Source organism: Eptatretus burgeri, unplaced genomic scaffold, assembly GCF_056783735.1.
Source record: "Eptatretus burgeri isolate ZD-2024b unplaced genomic scaffold, Ebu_testis_v1 Ebu_testis_scaffold_167, whole genome shotgun sequence".
Taxonomy (NCBI): Eukaryota; Metazoa; Chordata; class Myxini; order Myxiniformes; family Myxinidae; genus Eptatretus; species Eptatretus burgeri.
In genome coordinates, this window is record NW_028222117.1 from 46263 (window position 1) to 68769 (window position 22507).

Genomic DNA, 22507 nt, shown 5'->3' on the forward strand with positions numbered 1-22507 from the left:
TTTGGATGCTGACATCGTCATTGGTGGTGTGGTCAGTTAGTCAGGATATTCAAACTTCCCGTGAACTTCTGGCAGAAGCACCAAGTTTGGCACAGAGGTCGCCAAGGTGTTAACAAAAAAAAATTGACCTGGGAGCCACACTGTAAAATGACCTTGGAGGGCAATAATTTATCCTAATTAGGTCCCTCAACGACCTAAAATTGGATTGTTTCATTACTTTTGAAGTAAACAACGAAACTGCACAAATGAAACATGAACTCACATTGATCTTGGGTGAAGAAATTCAACTTTTTGAGCTTTTCATGTTTGGTGGTCATTTTTTCCTTGAAATACAATATGGCGTCCATGGTTTGGACTAATTTTCCCACCAACGAACCAATAAGACCAAATATTCGCGAAATTTTGGGGTGTAGAATCGATTTCTGTGATTATTTTCACGCCAGTGTGACGTCTCAACCATTTCAAATTCAGGATACTGTCTCAAAAAAAGCGAGGCGAGCGAGCAGAGTTTCGTCTTCAAGTTCTGTTGCCATCAGTCGAATTTTGTCATCTGCTCCAGAGTACAGTTCATCACAGAGATGGGGAGCGCATTCAGCCTCACCTCTGGAACATTCAACTCTGTTCTTATCAATTATTTCAAGATTTCGTATGTTTCAGCTTTGCCTGCTAGGTGTACTCCAGAGTCCTCGTGTCCCTCTCGAACACTACCGTGACGTCCAGAATGATGGGAGGATTGTCTGGTTTTGTGAGGAACAAATCTGGTGTGTACCATTCCCCTTCTTTTCCAACAAATATTTTCTCTGAGGTGGTCGTCCATTCCTTGTTCCGAGCCAGCGTCTCCACCTCTCCCTCACATCGTCTGCAAAGCAGATCAGCCCCGACCCTCCCCCTGGCCAGCGCCAACCTGGTTGGATGCATGTTCGAGTGGAGCTGGAGATCCACGATCTTATAGTGTATTCACCGCTCTGGCTTACACATTTCTCACCCTGCTCAACCGCACCTCCAGCATATGGTGGATGCCCTCACGGCAGACGATGCAGGATGTGCTGATTGTTATGCCCAGATATCGGAGTTGTTGACCCGGTTGTAGCACCCCAGTGTTCTTGTCCCCAAATACCTTGGCGGCACATTTGTTGTTGTCCGGGGTTCCCTCTCTGGTGTGCTCAAGTTAAACTCCCTTCATCTTACCCAGGTTGAGGCAGAGCCCAATGCCACGACAGAAACGCTCGAGCATGGACAGGCTCTTCTGCATACCTTGCCAGGTGGAGCTGACCAGAGTCAGATAGTCAGCATATGTCAAACCACACACCCTCACAGGACGCACCCAGTCTTCATCGTCCAGGTCTGTGTCTGCGTCTACTTCGGCCACATAGGCTGTACCCCTTCCTTCTCCACGTTTGGGTCTTCCCTTTTGCTCGCGTTGAACCAGACCCTGCCTTTCTGGGTCTCTGCCACCACAAACTCCAGTGATGTCCTCAACTCTGTGTTCTCTGCCTCTGAGAGCCTGCAGCTGTACGGCGGTCTATCCTCTTCCAGTTCACATATCAAATGATTGAGCGCCATGTTAAATAAGAGAGAGTGGGGGAAGGGGAGGGGGTGACAGAGAACCTCCCTGCTTAACCACCATGTACAGTTTGATTTCTGCTTCATTTCCCCGACTTTAGCAAGGGTGGTCCTGGCTTCGACGAAGCTACTGGCAATCAGGTAAGTTTGGTGACTTCCCTTTTACACAACAACATTCTGTTATACACAAAAAACGAAGGCCGGGTCGAAGTGTGCACCACAACCCCTGCACTGCACATGACGGAGGTTGCTTCACACACCACATGGCCAATCTTCTCCCCCTCCAAACCATCTATCTGGCTCGTCAAGTGGAAGGTCTCTTACTTGGGCAGAGCGACATGTTACGGTGGCCGGAGTTCAAATCCTGCCACCAATCTCCTCGGAACGGCTGTCAGTTAATGTCAGCTTACCCAACGACAGAAGGACATCCGTGGACATAGTTGGGCCTGTCAGGTATGGACTACCATTGGCTCACCAGGTGCTACTCCAACCTTTGATCGGTTTTGTTTTTAGTTCTGCTGGGTGTCCATATAATTTTTAATCCTCCTGGCCTTCTTGTTCCTGATCATGCTGTTTGTATTCCTGCCGCAGCCTTTCCCAAACGCCAGGTCCACGGCCATCCGTCTCATTTTGAACCCAGCCATAATCCAGCTGTCGTAATTTAGTAGCAAGCTGAAACTTTGCATGCTAACTCGACTACTCGTGTAGTTTTTTGTGTGCAAAGCTCAAAGCTGTGAGTATTTTAATTTCAAAATGGCCTCCTACCATGGATATGCACAAAACATGATTTTAAGACACCAAAAATGGACACTTTTTCCCTGATATCTCCAAACCGAACAGCAGCCACAATCATTAATGGATGCTTTATGAGTTCACAAACAGGAGAGCATGTTGATTTTGGAACATTACAGCACTTTATATGAAAATGCTAAAATAAATGTTCAGCGTAAATATAAAAAATAACAGCTATAACATCAACTAACACCGATATATTGTAATAAAATGAATGCAGGACACGTTTCAATTGAAACAATTTATCAAAATTATTTTAAAAACAACAACAAAAAAATTTTGAAAAACCCAAACCCGAACCCAAACAGTTAATTGATCCAAACAGCCCCAAACAATCCCAACCCGAACCGTAAGCCAAACAAACACCTCAAAACCTGAACACACAAAAAACAGGGAAAAAATCACTTTTTGAAAACCCTCCAAATGTGATAAAAATTATCAAGTGTGGATCCTGCCTCGGTGTGCACCATCGGTTTTCTTCCATCAATTCATCAGAATACAAAATTATTTTAAAATACAAACACCATTTCCAAAAAATGTTCAAACAACAATCTATCTATAATTCCAGCAATCTCTGTCTGTCTGTATGTGTGTCTGTATGCGACCGCAGTTTCTTGACGACCGCCGGTTCGATCGGATTGAATCTTGCGAGGAATATTGCCGGGGACCCGCGGATGTGCCTTTTCAAGGTTTGATATCAATCGGACGAACGGTTCCCAAGTTACGGCCATTTTTCTGTCGACCAATGACAAGCAAGACACGGTGCTTTGACGTCAAGAATGACGTCACAATTAATATTTATTTATTTGCACGATTGACGGTCCGATCTGATTGAAACTTGTCAGGAATATTGCTGGGGACCCGCGGATGTGCCTTTTCAAGGTTTGATATTAATCGGATGAGCGGTTCCCAAGTTACGGCCATTTATCTGTCAACCAATGACAGGACACGGTGCTATGACGTCACAATTAATGGTTTTTGTTTTGTTTATTTGCACGATTGACGTCACAATTCTTCTTCGTTTGGTATGACGTCACAATCGACGCTGGGGACTTTAGTATGTGCCTTTTCAAGGTTTGATATTAATCGGACAAGCGGTTCCCAAGTTACGGCCATTTATCTGTCAACCAATGACAAGACACGGTGCTATGACATCACGGATGACGTCACAATCGACGCTGGGGAACTCAGTCTGTGCCTTTTCAAGGTTTGATGTTAATCGGACAAGCGGTTCCCAAGTTACGGCCATTTATCTGTCAACCAATGACAAGACACGGTGCTATGACGTCACGAATGACGTTACAATTAATGGGTTTTTTGCACGATTGATGTCACAATTCTTCTTCTTCTTCGTTTGCTATGACATCACAATTGACGCTGGGGACAATTGACGCTGGGAAAAATGTGCCTTTTCAAGGTTTGATATCGTTCTTCATCCGTTTCAGCTGTTTCCCAACGTTTGAAAGCTGTGTTTTCCCAAGGTTTGAATTAATTGTTCAAATTATTCATTCATCCCAAGGTTTGGGGGGGGAGAGAGAAGGGACGAGAGAGAGGGGGCGTCACAATTCGAGAGAGGAGGGGGCGAGGGAGGAGAGAGGAGAGAGGAGGGGTGAGACTCGGGGGGAGAGAGGGGATGAGAGATGGGGGGGAGAGAGAGGGGGGCATCACAATTCTTCTTCTCAGTTTGATTTGACGTCACAATTGACGCTGGGGACCTGAGTATGTTTCCCAGGTGTTTCCTAAGTTATGGTCATTTATGACACGGTTGGTCCGATCTAATTGAAATAATGCCCCAATCCAGTCGTCGTTTACGAGAGTGAAGGAACGAAGCTGCGCCTACGCGCCCGCACCTACGGGCACGCACCTACGGGACCGCACTTACCGGCATGCACTTGTATTAAATGATTCTATATTGAGTTTTACATATATATATATATATATATATATATATATATATGTATGTGTATATATATAGTTGCGGAAATGGCCCTTAGTATGCTATTAAATATAGGATTTGCCCAGACCCCCATGAAATGCATGTTTAGCCAGAATTGTTCAGTAAATGGACGTTGCATGTGTGGCGGGAGGTGGAGACTGTTTATTGTTCGCACGGTGGTGGTGTACCGAGAGCTTCTTCTTCTTCCTTCCCCTCTCTGGACGAGGCCCCACCCAGTCGGCTGAGAGGGAGTGGCCTAGAGAAGGAAGTGAAACTGAGGGGAGGAGTCAGTGGGCTTCGAGGCGAGCGAACGAAGGAAAGGCAGGGTGGATCTGCGACGAGAGCGCCGAAGTGTGGTGCGATCGGCAGTAGGAGGAACTAAACCTGAGGGTCGGGTCTGCCATCTGCCGAGGGAGTAACTGAGCCTGAGTGTTGAGTGAAGACCTCTGCTGTGTAGAAACGACTAGTAGGAGGCTGCAATCTGCATCGAATAAGGAAAGGCAGTGTTGAATCTGCCGGGAGAGAAGCTGAACCTGAGCACGACGAGTCTGCGATCGGCAGTGGTGAAACTGAGCGCCGAGGTGGGGCGCGATCGGCTTTCGTGAGGAGACATCGACAAGTTCATACGGAGTCCAGTGACGGAGTCTCTGACTGTCCCGACTCACCTCACGGCTCGACGACGTCTTGGAATCCCATGGACCCAGCCTGTGGAGCCCAAAACACCTCGATTTGGCATTGTCTGGTGAACAGGCCAGGCCTGGACTTGTATGCTGGACCTTGTGAGAAACCAGCTGAGACCCGTCATCGATCTGACGGTCTTGTGCCGTCGACATTGCGCGGGGTCAGAACGTGCTGAGGAAGGCGTGCGCAAGCGGTGCCTTGAGAAGAAAGAGTGCGGTGCCGCCATCTTGCCACGTGTCGTGTTCGAGCTGGGTGCTCGAATCCATTGAAATCGGCTTGTCACGAGCCGCATTCGGGCTTTTGACACTTTCCTCTCGTCCATGAAACATCACCAAGTACTCTGTCTTGTCTGCATGCTGTCCATGTCTTGTCTGCATGTCGTTTAAGGCTTATCTCGTTAGAGTCCCCATCGAAACCCATAATCCGTAGCTCCCTAGTTAAGAACGGGTTCATTTATATAACATTGTCATTGTCATTATTATAACAATTATAACATTGTCGTGAATGCTTTGCTTCTGTCGTATTCCCCGATGTCCCCAATAAATCTGGCTGATTCGTATGAAGTTGCCGCTTTGAATCAATTCGTGCCGCGCCGAGGAATGATCGATCCACTCAATTTGGATATAAAAACGAAAATGGTTACAGACTGGCAGAATTCGCTCGGTATCTGACAAAACCAGTCTGTAACCAGGGTCTATTTCCCCAGCTGGTAAGGTCCAGGGGTACGTTGGTATCGCCATTCGAGACGCGTGACTCGAGGCCAGTGCCGAACCAGCCGGCGTTATAACCCCGGAGACGGCGGTGGTTAGGGTGGCGCCGAATCTGTAACATTTGGCTGTCGAGACTTGGGTGCGAAAACCCAAACTGGTTACGGACAGTGATTGACGCCATCGTCCGAATCCCACCACCGCTGAATCCTCAACAATATTGTTGCGGGGCCGGGTATCGGTGGCGAGCACGACCACTGGAGGGAGCAGTAGAATCGGCTCCACCGAACACACCGGAATTGAGGTCGAGCCTTTTGGATAAGTCCGAAAAGCACGGGTCCCTTACTGGACCATGAATCGCCAATAATTTGTCCGCGTGGGGTTGGGTCAATTGCCGAACTTCAATATACCTAAGTACCCACACGGGCAAAGCTACTGGGGAATTCACACCCTCGACGGACCTCGAGCGGAACGAGCCGTTACCGTGCCCAAACCATGTTTAACCCGAGCGGAGGTTACCAAGGCCCGCCGGTCCAAAGTAACAATTTACAGCCTCGCTATTTCTCAAATCCGCACCATGCTAAGCCAATGAAAGAAACACAGAAACCAGCTGGAACATTTAACAAAAGGAATATTTGTTTTTTAAAGAATAATCGGGAGGGGAACACAGAGCAGAGTTATCACGAATAAAATGCAATGTACAATTAAAACAACACTCAAACAGCTCTAATTAACAGACGGGGCCCACTGACACACACACACACACACACACACACACACACACACACACACACACACACACACACACACACACACACACACACACACACACACACACACACACACACACACACACACACACGAAATGGACCCGTGGGTCTTTTCTCGGTCGAGCCGGGTACCTCTCCGCCTCGTGCGGTTTCACCGACTCTAACCCATAACCCGAAGTCCACGGCCCACGAACGGGACCAAGCCACACTCGCCACTGTCTCAGACCGCTCCAGCCACAACCACGACCGTCTGCAGAACGCAATAGCCACGATCCTTCTCTGCCCAACTCTCCTCCAGACAACCACTCTACCCTTCTTTTTAGGAGGGAGGGGCTTCTTCTCCCTGCCACTCGCCTCCTGATTGGACGGTGGGTTGTCAGGCGACTCGTGGCGGCCTCCCAATTGTCTGGGGCTCGCATGTGGTGCTCGCCCTCCGCTCATTGGCTGGGGTGTCGTGGGAAAGTCGTCCTTTGTGCGTGATTGGACAAGGGGTGGAGTCGGAGCTGAGGAGATGGAAATCTCCACCCACGTACGTGGTTGAACGCACGTGGGCAATGGCGTCGGTGCTGTTATTGTTGTTGGTGATGTAGAGGATGTAAAAACCTGACGATACAATAATTTGTAGCGCACACATGTAATTCCCATTCGACAATGGGGGGATTCTAACTGTAAACACATACTTATCGAAATAACTAAGCTTCAGGACTGCTCTCTGTCTGTGTGCAATATGGTTGCCAGATCCGTAACAATATACATGTTTATTGTTGTGGGCCAGTGGGGTCGGGTGAGAAGGTGGGGGCGTTATAACCCCGGCGTTATAACCGACCCAGCTCTCTCCATGTATACCAGACTCCCCAGAATTGTCGGCCGTCGCTCACGGATAATTCCGTGACGCGGCAGGTCGCTTAACCGACCGTGGATGCCAATAACTCAACCGCGTGACCCAGGATCCTCCCGCCAATGGAATCAGGTTACCTAATTAACCACGCGGTTTAACCACCGGGGAACCATGCCCTCGGTACGCCTTGTCCGAACCGGATCACTCTACCGAATCGAATCACCTTTCCGGATCGGATGCAGCCGAGCGACACTGCCAAGGACGTACCAGCTGGAAGGAACGGACCGTTGGGAATAAAGACCCGGCTAAACCTGGATTCGAACCATGCTGGACCAATGCAGGAAAAGACAAAGGCGAGCTGGGAACATTTCTACAACAATTATTTATTTGCAGCCAGTGAAGAAAAGCATGTGGCACAGCAAAGGTTTATTGGGTATGTAACGCAGCGAAAGAGGAGAGGGGTGCGACAATTATTCAAGCAACTTACGAAGCAGGCACAGTGCAGACTTGATGTGAGATTATTAACAGTAGCAACAATAAAAGATCTACAGGCTTACTTAACAGACAGGCACCAGCACACTCAGACACACACACAGAAAAAGAAACCACAATGAAGGAAAGAACTTTTGCAGCCAGGGAGGGAGGGGGTTGAGGTTATAGTTCTCGGTACCTGGGTGTTTCGGGGGGAGGGATGCTCCGTGGTGCGGCACCCGACAATAGCCACGTCGCCCTGGCCAGAGCCGCACGTGTGGAGATCGTGTTCCGAACAGGAGGAGCTTGAATGGAGAAGGGAGGAGTCCATAATGCGAGGGTGGACCAGTAGGCGGGACCAGGCAGGAGGCTTGGTCGAAAAGTAGGAAGCGAGGTCGTGTGGGCGGAAACGTGGAACAGAAGGCGGGCCGTCGAGGCGAGACGTGGGCGGAGTCGAGGACAGGAGCACGAGCTAATTCTACAATTCTCAACACACTTCACTACTCCTTCAATTCCTCAATTCCTTCCTTTTCACGGAAGATTTCTCCATGCTTTTCGAGCCCGAGGTTCGGGGAAGGCCATGCTGAATCCGACGTCATCGTTCGAGTCGGGCATTCCGACTGGCTCTGACTCCTCACGTGGTCCGCCTTCCTGGGCCAGGCTTCGGTCAGATGCCGGTACTCTCCGCCCACCTGGGTGCAAAGTGTACGTGACTCACTGCCCACGTCTGGTTTGGAGTAGACGGTGGAATCTAGAATATCGCTTGTCCAGCCCAAAGTGCACGTCGGGATTTTGGCTCAGGAGTGATCGTTGAGGAGGATACCGTGGGTCGTCAGGCTATGGTAAGCGAGACGAGGGGTGCAAGCGAGGCAGAAGGCACCATGGGAAAGAAAAGGTGGGAATGAAATAAAAGGGAAAAATGATTTAATATCCGAACTACAGCCCATCGCAACGCACTCCCAACTGTCCCGCTCGGCAAAAGGTCGGGATCTAACTATGTGGAGATATTGTACATTTCCCAAGCTGAAGACAACCACTCTTGGCAGAATTACTTTTTAACAGGCCAGTCGAAAAGTACATTTTAAAAGCCACTTCATTTTATTTGGTTATAAAATGTTCTCACCAGCTGTGGATGCTGGGCTGTGTTAACAGTTAGTCTCTTGCTACCCACACAGCTGAACATCTGGCTTTCTCATTTACTCTTGTCAAAACATTCCTTGAGTGCTGCACCATGGGCGACCAGGTGGTAAATCAATACTGCTTGACACAGCCACACAGCTGTTTCCACTTTCTCTTGAACAGAACAAAGTGTGGAATACTGTGAGAATAATCTTCCTGTCACCCTTGGTTTTCTTAGCCGAACAATGACCAGAAACAGACCTTCCTGTTAATGGAAGAAAAATACTTTGTCAGCCCAAAGGGAGGAAACAGCACCAGGCTTTTTCACCTCAAAAGAAATTGATCTCTGGGAATGGAATCTCTCAATAGAAATGAGTGATGGGAGCTGGGTGAATCATGTAAACAGATGGTCCCACAAGGGGCAGGGCAAATTGTATATAAGGCAAGCCAAAATGCTAAGCTCACCAGTTAGATTGAGCTGGACTACTGTGGGTATTCTCTCTCTCTCTCTCTCTCTCTCTCTCTCTCTCTCTCTCTCTCTCTCTCTCTCTCTCTCTCTCTCTCTCTCTCTCTCTCTCTCTCTCTCTCTCTCTCTCTCTCTCTCTCTCTCCCTCTCTATGTATACATGTTTGATGTGAATAAAGCTCTTCTCTACCAAGACCAGTGTGGACAGCGCTCGATCTCAATCAGCACGGACACCCTGATCTCAACATTTGGCGTAGTCGGCAGGATAAGCAGACCGAGGAGAAAAGCGAACTGTCCTGGTGAGACAAAAGAGGAGAGAGCCGGCCGGCTTAAGATAAGGTAAGAAGAACTGCCTCTTTTCTCGCACTAGGGCATACAAGTTCGCTGCTCTTTGTGATCGGTCCTTATCTTAAAAGAACAAGGGGAGAAGGAGTTTTTGAACAAATCAAAAGGGGGTACCCGGGAAGGTTAGGGTCCATTGGGAGGTTGAGGGAAACCCAGTAAGGGGCAACCCAAGAACACCTCAAGGACAGGGTCCAAACGGGAGATTGAGGGAAGGGAAAGGGTGTGAAAGCTCCTGACCCAACCCAAGGTATTCCATTGGGAGATTGAGGGCACGGAAGGTTGTGCCAGGGAGTGTGAGGGTCCGTGGGAAGGTGTGAAAGACGCCCGACCCAGCCCAAGAACACCCCCAGGCGAAAAATACTGACCGGCCCAAGAATACTCCAAGGAAGGACAGGGAAAAGTGTAAGAATCAAACTGTAAAACCAGAAAGTTGGATAAGATGCCCCACCCCCTGTATACAGCCATGGGGTTAATGTACGAAATTATGAACCGAGGTCATGTGATCAATTGTAATTATGATACGAATGATTATATAAAAGTACCCATATGCAGTCCTAAGATGAAATTCGTTAAGATAGGCATATGTGAATAAACCCGAACCAGACTTGAAGCTTGTAAGATGTGTGAGGAAGAAGCATGACAAATAAATAATGCTGGAAAAAAGTAACAAATAAAGTGTTAAGATGAAAAGAACAAGTTGAGAAAACACAGGCCCCACCCGTGCAACAGCAGTGCAAGGGCGGCACAGTCAAGGGAGAATACCAGGTAACCCACCTGAGGGTTTAGTTAATCCGTCGAGGTTGTGTCCAAACCTGGAAGGTATGATGTCGCTGGCCACGACTTCTGCCTTCCCGGTGAGGAGGTGGCCCGAAAAACGCAGGCGGCAGGGAACGTCCCAGTGCAGCCAACTCAAAATCGGTATACTATCCATCGAAAGAACATGAATTGAGATTAGTATGGGACAGAATTTGGGAATGTCAAGCGAACTGCAGAGAAAGCCAGGCTGCCCGTGAAAACGGAAAGGTGGGAGGGAATGGATGCCCCACTGTGAAGTGAAGGAATGTGTGCGCTTTGTCCGAAGGGTAAAGGGTGGGGGTCGTGTACCTCTTTGAGAGTTTTATTTGAAGACAAAATGCTTTGACATAGGGAAAATCTTAGTGGGAAAGATAAAACGACTCGAAGCCTGGTCAACCGGAAAATCTGTGGCAGGTGTGCCGAAGATAGCCTTGATTGTGATGAGAAGTACGAGCATAAACGGGAGTTTAAAAAGACGCATAAGCTACCGTTAAAAAAGTACTGAAAATGTTACTGATAAAAACTATCCCCCCTCCACAGGGAGTATGGGGAGAGAGGAGGTGCGGAAATGATTGTGATCTCTCAGTCCAGGAATACATACAAGACGAATTAAATTGAGAATTATTTAATCGCGGTTGGAAATAAAAAGTAATTTGATGCGAGGTGTTCATACGGAATCAATTAGTTCTGAAAGGTGTCTGAATTAATTTGTGTACGTTTTAGTGTATGTGAGAGTGTGCATGTTGAACACACACGCAGCTGTATTCAAGCGTGAGAGAAATTGAAATGATGTGGGTGAGATTTGCTTGCGAGTCGGGCTGTGTGTGAGTACGTGCGTGTCGAAGGCGTACGCAGTTGTATTTGTGGTTGAATGCATGAGCTAAGCTGTTGTATGAGATTTGGTTGATAAGGGGGAAAAACGGGTGGGGGCAGATCGTCTTTGAAATACTCGACAAACTGGTTTGGAAGAAATATATATATATATATATATATATATATATATATATATATATATATATATATATATATATATATATATATATATATTTCTTGTAAAACTGAATTTGTAAGGAAACAAGTCTGAAGACGACGATGGTTCGCGAGCGGTATTTGACGATGTAGATTGTTTCAGAAGTCAAGGATGAGACAATGTGATAATGTTTGACCAAGTTATAAAAATTATCAACATGATGTGGTACGAGTGACAGGTTATGAGCTGCAAAATGTCGAAAACCCGGTTTCGTTCAACAACTTAAAAAATTTGACCTTTGCATAACCTTTGAAGGTCACAAAACAATGTTGTGGACATTAAAATAAGGAAACAGGATACGTGCTATAGCTTATTGGAGTTAGTTTGTCGAAGAAGGTCGAAAACCTGGTTCGATTCCCACAACTTTGAAAATTTTACCTTTGTGAACTTTAAAGGTCAAAGGTCAAGGATTATGACCTTTGGTGCAAAACTTCCTCTGGAACATTCCAGGAACAATATAACGTCATCTCGGCTATATGGCATTTCACACTCCTCGGATTATCCATACTTTGATGAAATCAGCGTAAAAACAAACTTGAAGGGGGCTCCACGGGTAAGGTGTTCGAGATAGAGCAAAATGGTTTCAAGACTTTAGGTGGGGAATGACCTCAAGATTATGCATAAAAAATATTGTCATCCCAGCTCTCAAAGTTTGGGCGGTCGTCTGATTTTTATGTCAAAATTCGAAATTTTCTAAGTTCATGACCTTGTGACCTTGACCTTGGGACTAAAATGAAAAATCGAGCTCTGTGGGGCTATCCAGGGGCCATTGGGCTCACCAAATACCGAAACTCTTGCCAGATTCGACAACCCCCTCGGAGAAGATGGATTTTTATGTCAAAATCGCAATTTTCTAAGTTTGTGACCTTGTGACCTTGACCTTGGGACGAAAATGAAAAATCGAGCTCCGTGGGGCTATGCAGGGGCCATTGGGCTAACCAAATACCAAAACCCCTGCCAGATTCGACAAACCCCCGAGGAGAAGATGCAAATGGAAATTGGCAACCCCCTAAAAACACAATTCGCAATTTTCTAAGTTCATGACCTTGTGAGCTTGACCTTGGGACGAAAATGAAAAATCGAGCTCCGTGGGGCTATGCAGGTGCCATTGTGCTAACCAAATACCGAAACCCCTGTCAGATTCGACAAACCCCCTCGGAGAAGATGCAAATTGAAATCGGCTACCACCTAAAAACATTTTTTGGGCGTGGCTCCGCCCATAATGGGCGCACCCCGCCCATTCTCAGGAAAACACAACTCGATCATGATATAAACCTCCCACCAAAATTTTATCAGGATCGGATCAAGATCCACGGAGCTGTGCTCGGGACAGACAGACAGACATACAGACATACAGACAGACAGACAGACACACAATAATAACGAATATAGTGGTCACTTATATTTTTCGTGAAAATATTTTTTCGTGAACCAATTAGCATTTGTTGGAGAAAAAGGGTTGATGTGAAGCTGAAAATAGTTGTTTGATTTTTGTCTGTTGATCGCAAAGTGCACTGTGATGGACATGTTAAGAATGACAATTATTTTAGCAAATGGGGGAGGGACCACCTGGTGGGGGGAAGCACGAAGCACGAGCGGAGTTGACGTCTGGGCCGTGCTGGGTCGGCCGTGTCGAGGGTACTGTGTAAATTTGCGACGCCGTTCGCCCTGGCCCTACAAATTTACAAGTACAGTCATGCGCCGCTTAACGACGTTCCGGGCAACGACGGATCGAAGATACGATGGATCTGCCAGCTCTGAAAAAAAAAAAAATGTAGCTGAAAAATTCCTATCACCGAGTGATGTCGCCGACGTAGCGCTGCCAGTCGTATAAAAAGCATGTACAATTTTGTACACTGTACAGTACACAATACCTCATAATGATAATAAACGACAGTGTGGCCCCGTTATAATGCGATCGTTGAGGTCCATAAAATGTCATCGCGAAAAAAACAGGATCGTGCTAAATCGGAATTCAAGGAAATCGGCTTTCAAACTGAACCAATGTTTCCACGTTTACCTTCTAGCAAGTAAATTACCTTTGGATTGAAGAATTCCGCGAATATATCGTTGTTGTTCGTCAATTAAAACACCAATTTGTTTTCAGTGAAGCTTTTTATGTTGTTAAAACATTCGCACTGTTCCGAAAATATATATCACAATTGACAGGTGCTCATTTCTTCATTTGTAAATTATAACATCGATGCAATGATTACGCATTTTTAAAATCCAAATGCTAATTATTCACTTTTCTTTAATCGATGTGAGAGGAGATTGTAAGCTGCTGCTAACAACACCGATGGCCGTCATGAACAGCACAAAGGTAAAACTAATGCGTCTTCCGTCTCTCTTGGATGTGTGTTAAAATTGCTGACAGTATTCAGGACAGTAACATGATGTACAGGTTTGTATCCGAGGAGCAATAGGCTATACCATATAGCCAAGGCGTCTAGTTTTGTGTAAGTACTATGTTCGAAAACGAAAAAAAAATGATGTTCGCACAATGACGACGTCGCTTAACGACGCGTTTCTCAGAACGTAACCCCGTCGTTAAGTGGCGCATGACTGTGCATGTGTGCAAATAGAGTGGGACGAATTTGCATACATAATATATAGATGCTATATCACTACATTAACGTGCGTTCGGCCCCTTGAAAGAAACGTGTACTGTTGATTGTGTTTTCTGTCAACGTTTGCTGCAGTTAATGGACGTTAAAGGTCCCAAGGTGTCTTTCACAAAGGCAAGACCATCACAAATGTGCTGGACCCTGAACAATGGCTCGGTTTCTCACCATTGAACTGTTTCATGCCCCGACAGGATCGTACTTCATTAAAAAAAATTCTGTTTTTTGGTGTGATACCAGCGAGTACACCGCCATTCGGAGAGAAACATAAAGCCGGTCGTGGTGTCTGCAAATCGGCCGTGGGGATTCATGATCCCAATATTTTGTTATTCCCTGTTTTTTTCCCTGTTTGGCATTCACGGGGCCATCAAGCTGCCTCGTTCGCACTCGGACGTCCAGTCTGGTTTACGAGCATTTAAGTTCTCACGATATCCTTTGGAGATCGTTGGCAAGTTAGTTCAAGCTCTCTCGGGTGAGAGGTGGAGCGGTGGTCCGAGCAAGAGGTCGTGTCACATGGGAGTCTTCATATTACTATTCTATGAACGGCCCGTATGGTATAGCGGGAGAGCCTGGAGGTATGGACGCTGACCTTTGAGCTGTGTTGCCTCGGTTCGAATTTCAGCGCAGATCTAAACTGCCACCCTGGTGTTTCACATGCACGGCGAGGTCTGCTAACATCGGTTCGTGGACATTAAAGATCCCACGATGCCTTTCGCGAAGAGTCGGCAAGTTATCGCCGGCACCCTGAACATTCATGATGGGCATAAGTCAGGACCGGAGTCGTCATTCGTGTGCAGCACGTGGCGACAGATTAGTATCAATCGTCGCAAGGACGTGGCAGTGCCACTGATGCAGTGTCCCTCGATCAGTACACGCACTGGAATTGGTGCCCATCTCGCCGACCTGGGAGGAATGACAGGCTGAGTCAACCCCAGGAACCAGGGATACCGAGAGTCAGGAATCGCCAAGAGCCACAACCAACAGACGGCGTGCTCTGACGGTTTGAATGAGGAAATGCAAATCGTGCAAGTGTTTTGGGATTGAGTTTAGGGTCGCGGCTGCTGGTGTTTGGATTGGTGGGGAGGGGATTGGCTTGGAGGTGTGTGAGGAGCCACAACCAGCTGGCATAAACTGTCACGCCGTTCATTCTATAGGCAGCCCAAGCCGCCACCCCCTAACCTCTGAGCTAACACCAGGCGACGAGTTCTCCTGTACGAGTTTACTTTAGGCTCATGGAAAAGATAATTGAGAATTTGCCAGATTTTAAAAACAATTACCATGACATGTTTGAATGAAGAATGAGTTAAAATCGCAACTGTGGCTGGGGACATAATTACATACACAACTCAGCCGGGCACAGACGAAAATATTTTATGAGGGTTTCAAGCCAACTGGCTGGAAAGCCCTATTGTTTCGTTAGTATTATTATTAGGGGACCCAGTGTAATGGACTGGGTAACCTAATGTTTTTTCTTCTGTTTATTGATTATTGATTATTTATTATTTTTCCACCGGCAATTTGTGGGTTCTTTCGTTTTAAAAATCATTTTCTCAGGAACGGTAAGTCCGATCGACATGAAATTTTCACCATGGTATGTATCTTTTTGAAAGCATACTTAATTGATAATTATGACGTCGTAGGTCACGTGGTATGGCCGCCATATTGGATTTTCTCCAAAACCTAAAAACATCTTCTCCAGAACGGATAACCCGACAGCCTCAAACTTTTGCACACATTTGCGATGTTCCATGGGAATGTTAAGTTGTCAATTTGGTCAAAATCATTACATAATTTATATAATTAAAATGATGCAGATTAGTCTCATTAAATATGTAAAAGTGTGAAAAATTGAGCGAATTGTACAGCTCTGATATTGATGGATTCAGATAATGCTAACCATCGCAGTTTCCATCGCCAGCTGTGAGAGATCATTCAGCAAGTTAAAACTAATACTTTCGTATTTGAGAGCCTCGTTGGTCCAAGGCAGACTGTGACCTTGCTCTGTTGGGGGGGGGGGGGGGTAATTACTGACTTTAAACACATCATCGACCAATTTGCATCAGTGAAGCAAGGAGTCATAATTTTATTAATTGAAAGATAAACGAACAAGGTTGTATTTTTTTGTATTGATGTTATGGTCATGTTATTTAAAAGATGGGTGTCAGTTGTTTGGACAAAAACGCAATTTCAAATTGTCAGAGGTATTGTTGGCATCAGTGAATGATTGCAGGGGAAACATCTTAACCCTTTTGGGGATACTGGCTGCCATAGGCCAAATTACAACTGTGCAAGACCCAAATAGCATATAGGGGATATGTGTTGAGTGGAACCTTGAGAATATTGTGGGGTGATGGCTTGTGGGCTATTCTGAATGTTCAGAGGTGTTATAATAATGAGGAAAATATTTTATTTTATTTTTTGGAATGGTTGGAATCGAAAGATGTCAGACACTGGATATAACTGTCAGGGTATGTAGTGCACACTGAAAATAACATCTTGGAAAGTGATACTGTGCTAATTGCGATATGCAACAGCCGAAGGTGAAAGCATATTCCTGATATGTGTATACTGTACAGGATGACACAATGTAGGGGAACTTTGGAAATAAGAGGGTATTTAATATCGTAAAGTGTGCTAGTCAAGAATGGTAAATCGACAGTAAAATATTGAGCACATATGAAGCAAGAGATATTGTTACAAATCTGGCAGCCATGAGCACTTAACATTCAGGTCCTCATAGCTCAGTTTTTGTATTAAGTAAATGTGGATAGATAGCTGCCTTTCCCCTATGTCTAATGGGAATTAAGTGGACATGCGCTGTGAGGTATTTTGTATATTCACCAACAACAACGGCATCCTCCCTGGCTTCCTTCCACCATCAGCCTTTTCGACAAGCATACGTGCCGAGCGCCTGTGGGGGAGTTCCATTGGCAACCAACGCTACTCTCCTACCTGGTGCTTGCAGAGGGATCGAGTTGCAGGTTCGAGTCCCCGCCGAGCCGGATCGTCAAGGGCCGCACGAGACAGGAAGGTCCAAGCAAGCTTCTTACCTCCAGCTCACCTTCCCTCCAAGCGGGGAGTAAAGACCTGACGAGGTCTATTTCCTTTTGAGGGTGTGCTCGGTGGAACCGACTCTACTGCTCCCTCTAGCGGCCGTGCTCGCCGCTGATACTCGGCCCCCCACAACAATATGGTCTTAAGAGAGGGTAAAGTGGTTGCCCAAAAGGTGTTTGCAAAAGGGGGGATTATGAAGAAGGAGATGCTGAGAACATGATACACTCAAGGACTTGCAGAGGTGGGAGAAAGTCGAAAACTTGTAAAATCGAAAGTTTTAGTAGAAGCTATGTGTATTATCAAATGTTTGTGGTGTGCGCTGCCTTTTGGCTGTTGGTTGCATCACTGGTTGGGGCATGACTGTGCTGCTGATGCGGTGCCCCTATTACCAGTGTACTGATGTTTATTTTTGCCAGTCTTGAAGGAATGACAGGCTGAGTTGGCCCTCTGGGGTTCGTTCGGTGGTAAATTAAATTTGAGCTCAGGGCTCTTGGATCCCAGGTCGCCACTCTAAGTGCTAGGCCAAACAGTACATATAATTATTGGTAAAATGTCTGCAAAATATATGGACAGATATACATGAAGATTAACTCTTGTGATGCTAATAAATATTGTGAAAGAGTTTGACAGCAGGTTGGAAGGGAGGATGCGGAGGAACGCCGCGGCATCCAGCCTGGCGACTGGGTGGACAACAGGGTGTTCGAACGGATGAACGTCCTGAAGATGCATTGGACTGGACCCTTCCAGGTGTTACTGGTTACCCAAGTAGTTGTCAAGGAAGAAGGTAAGCCAATCATGGACTCACATATCTCATTGCAAGAGGATACAGGAAATCGAAAAGAGAAAGAAATGTTACTGGAGGTTCATGACAGATGTGGCAGTGATTTTGATTAGCATGTGCATAATCGTGATAATATGTACAATAACAGATAGTGAGGGCATTTTGGGAATGTCATAGAGAGCAGACTGTTTGGTAGGTCGACAGTTGGGGAAACAAGGAATGGGGTTTTGACAGGGTACGCAGGGAAGCAAAAGGAAAACATTGGGATCAATTGCATGAGGAAGGCATATATGGGAAAACACTTATAGGGTCCTTACATACAATTATGCATCTCGTGTGACACGGGATGAAGGGGACAAAGGCACTGTACGCCTGAAACAAGGCATATTGTTTCATGAAGGGATAACTGGGACAAGGATAGATATAAGGATACGAATAAATAATCTTGCGGAATCCCAGACATCATTAAATGGTATATTTCTGTGACCTAGCGGAACACGTAAGGAAGGTAGCTGCAGAGTACCATGACTATTTTAAGGAAGAAGGGTTCAGATCATGGGTAATGGAAGTGTTTGTTGGATGGGGAACATGGATATTCCACATATTGATCGTTGGCCTTATGATATACAGTGTTATTGTCATCATGGTGTGCATAAAAGTAATGATCGGTGTGTGTGTGTGTGTGAAAATGTACCACAGTGACGACAATGGCGGTGCATGAAGTTTCCCTGGACCAACCATATCTGAAGACCCAGAAAACCCAGAAAATGAAGAACCTAGTTAAAAAAATTTAGTCGAGACCGTGACAGTGGTATTATTTTTTGGGAAATATGAAAGCACAGACACGAGTGCTTTTGGTATTGACAAAAACCTTTAAAAAAAATTAAAAATTTATCGTCGTTCATAAAGAACACTCTGCTCAAACTCTGCTCAAACGAGTGTCTCGAATTGCTTGCGCCAATGGAGGGGATGGGAAGAAATACGATCTAAACATTGCCTTGTTGGCAAAAATTGGGATTTTGTACTTTCGAATTTTACTCTGGCTTGCAGTGAGAAAAAAATATATTATTCTTATTTGTTGTTCATTAAGAACACAGTAGTTAGTTAAAATATATTCTTGCCTGTGGTGCATAAATAACTTTGTATGAGGAGCTTTAGAAAGTAACTTTGCTTCCTCATAACCTATGCTTAATTCATAATTGCTGAAATATTATCCACTTTTCTCCAGAGGGGTTGGGGTGTTGATGGGCCGGTTGGGCAATGGGTAGGGGTCTCTTTTCAGGCGAGGAGGTGCAGGAGGAACCTCTGACCATCATGGGCCACTTGGAGTTGACCATAAGAGTGGGCCACCTGAAGGGAGACTGCTGTCTGCCGTCCTGCCAATCCATGGATGCTCCATCTCTCAAAGTCATTGTGTAGCTGTTTTGTTTCTTTTACACAAATGTTCCAAAGTAACAAGAGGAGCAATTGTGGAGATATTGGACATTTCCCAAGCTGAAGACAACCACTCTTGGCAGAATTACTTATTAACAGGCCAGTCGAAAAGTACATTTTAAAAGCCACCTCATTTCTTTGGTTATGAAATGTTCTCACCAGCTGTGGATGCTGGGCTGTGTTAACAGTTAGTCTTTTGCTTCCCACACAGCTGAACATCTGGCTTTCTCATTTACTCTTGTCAAAACATTCCTTGAGTCCTGCACCACGGGAGACCAGGTCGTAAATCAATACTGCTTGACAGCCACACAGCTGTTTCCACTTTCTCTTGAACAGAACAAAGGATGGAATACTGTGAGGATAATCTTCCTGTCACCCAAGGTTTTCTTAGCCGAACAATGACCAGAAACAGACCTTCCTGTTAATGGAATAAAAACACTTTGTCAGCCCAAAGGGAGGAAACAGCACCAGGCTTTTTCACCTCAAAGGAAATTGATATCTGGGAATGGAATGTCTCAATCGAAACCAGTGATGGGAGCTTGGTGAATCATGTAAACAGATGGTCACACAAGGGGCAGAGAAAATTGTAAATAAGGCAAGCCAAAATGCTAAGCCAGCCAGAGTTAGCTTGAGCTGGACTATTGTGGGTATTCTCTCTCTCTCTCTCTCTCTCTCTCTCTCTCTCTCTCTCTCTCTCTCTCTCTCTCTCTCTCTCTCTCTCTCTCTCTCTCTCTCTCTCTCTCTCTCTCTCTCTCTCTCTCTCTCCATGTATACATGTTTGATGTGAATAAAGCTCTTCTCTACCAAGACCAGTGTGGACAGCGCTCGATCTCAATCAGCACCGACACCCTGATCTCAACAACTACACATACACTATTGGGATAACTATCTTGGGACAGCTATCTGATGTATGCATGCGGTTCTGAGAATCGCAACAATATATATATACAGTAAATATATATATATATATATATATATATATATATATATATATATATATTGTTACGGAAATGGCCCTTAGTATGCTATTAAATAAAGGATTAGCCCAGATCCCCCATTAAATGCATGTTTAGCCAGGCTGTTCGGTAAAATGGACGTTACATGTGTGTCGGCCCATTGGCCTCCTCCACTCATGAGACTCCCTCGGTGAGAGAATCTGGTGAGCAGGATCAGCGTCAGGAAAACGAGCCACATGTCCATACAGCCGCAGCTGATGCTCACGGACCATGCAGGTAACAAATCTCATTTTGAGTCTCTCTCAGCAACCGCTTGTTGGACACAAAGTCCGACCAGCGATCGCCAAGGATTCTCCCAAAAGACCCGAAGACACCAAAGGAATTGTCTTCGTCTCAGATCCCTGGTCAGAGTCCAAGTCTCACATCCATAGAGCAAGACTGGAAGTACCAAGGACCTGAAGACTCAGACTTTCGTCCTCCCGCACAGGTACCGGCAGCACCACAGTCCATGATACAGTGAATCCATGACTCCCCAGGCCCAACCCAGACGTCACTTGACCTCTGACTCGCAGCCAGCAGAGACATGAATATCACTGTCAAGGTAAGTGAATCTCTCCGTGACCTCAACATCCTCACCACAAACAGGTACAGACAAGAGAGCAGCATCCAAGATGTCATCGAAAACTTGGATCTTAGTTTTGACCCAGGAAACCCGTAATCCTCCAAAGAAACCCGTAATCCTCCCTAGAAACCTGTAATCCGACATCCTCCCTAGAATCTCGTCCATACAAGTGCTGAAAAGTGTGGGGGCCAGTACACACCCCTGACAAACTGCATTCATAACTGGAAGTAAATCAGAGATGGTACCACCACACTTCACAGCACTCTCAGTACCAGAGTAGAGTTCAGACATCAGATCGATCAGTTTTGGTGGCACCCCACGAAGACCAAGAATCCTCCAGAGGACATCCCGATTCACTGAATCGAACGCTTTACAGAGATCAACATAGGCTGCATGCAGCCCCTGCCGAAACTCGTCTGCGTTCGGTGGACACAAAGAGCAAGGATACGGTCAATCGTTGACGCTGATGGTGGCGATGCTCCGGACGCTGGTGCTCAAGCAGATGGTGGCGAACCCTATCAAGTATTATCCGAGCAAAGACCTTGCCCGGCACTGAGAGCAGCGTCACCCCTCGGTAGTTGTTGCAGTCTTGGCGATCACCCTTCCCTTTCCAGAGAGGGACAACAAGGCCCCTCTTCCAGTCATTTGAGATGATACATACCTGTGTTCCAGGCAGAGCACAGAACTGCATGCAACGACACGAGTGCAGCATTTCCACCAGCCTTGAGAAGTTCGGCATGGATGCCACAGATCCCTGGAGCTTTGCCCCGTTTCAACCGGTTCACCGCAGCCCGTGTTTCCACAAGCGAAGGTGCACCACAGTTGATTGGAGGGTCAGCAACAGGGATTGTAACACCCTTGACGTCCAACTCGACAGCTGGGGGATCAGCCTGGTACAACCGCTCAAAGTAACCGTAACCTCAATGCCAGACAGGAAATCCGAGCCGTAACCCTGGACATATCACGTGCTTTTGACACAGTCTGGCACCCTGCCCTACTCACCAAACTCTCTTCCCATGGTATTCAAGGCCATCTCCACTCATGGCTCGCAGACTTCCTCTCCTGTCGCAGTCAACGTGTGGCCCTAAATGGAGTTCTTTCATCCCCTCTTCCTGTGCAGGCTGGAGTTCCTCAAGGTAGCGTTCTGGGCCCTGTTCTTTTTCTGGTTTTCATCAATGATCTCTCGGACTCTCTGGAAAATCCTCTATTTCTCTTTGCCGACGACTCCACCCTCTGCCGTACCATCTGTCATCCCTCAGACCGGCAAGCAGCAGCTTCTTCGCTCACTGCAGATCTGGATAAAATCACAAACTGGTCCAACACGTGGAACATGTCTTTCAATCCACACAAATCTCACACTCTCACTATGTCTCTTCGAAAGGACCGTTTACAAAACCCCCATCCACTTTCTCAACAATCCTCTGGAAGAAGTCTTTTCTTTCAAGCTTCTGGGTCTCACTATCTGCCATGACCTTTCCTGGGAAAGTCACATTTCCAACCTTGCCTCAAAAGCCAGTCGCCGAC

At 46.3% G+C, this 22507-nt stretch overlaps 1 protein-coding gene across 7 annotated transcripts in view; it reads left to right on the forward strand.

The window, feature by feature from the left end:
• The window catches only part of LOC147007442 (uncharacterized), a 65347-nt gene extending 45135 nt beyond the window's left edge, over window positions 1–20212 (forward strand). For 4 of the 7 annotated variants that reach the window (XR_015054183.1, XR_015054186.1, XR_015054187.1 and 1 more), the window contains 2 exons: window positions 17019–17974; window positions 18671–20212. Coding sequence is in view for 1 of the 7 variants with exons in the window: in XM_085867151.1 (XP_085723277.1) it covers window positions 17019–17227 (209 nt within the window). In the remaining 6 variants the exon portion in view is untranslated. Of the gene's footprint in view, window positions 1–9536 lie in introns of all 7 variants that reach the window. The other 3 variants (XR_015054184.1, XR_015054185.1, XM_085867151.1) reach the window with 3 other exon arrangements.
• Window positions 20213–22507: the final 2295 nt, after the last annotated feature.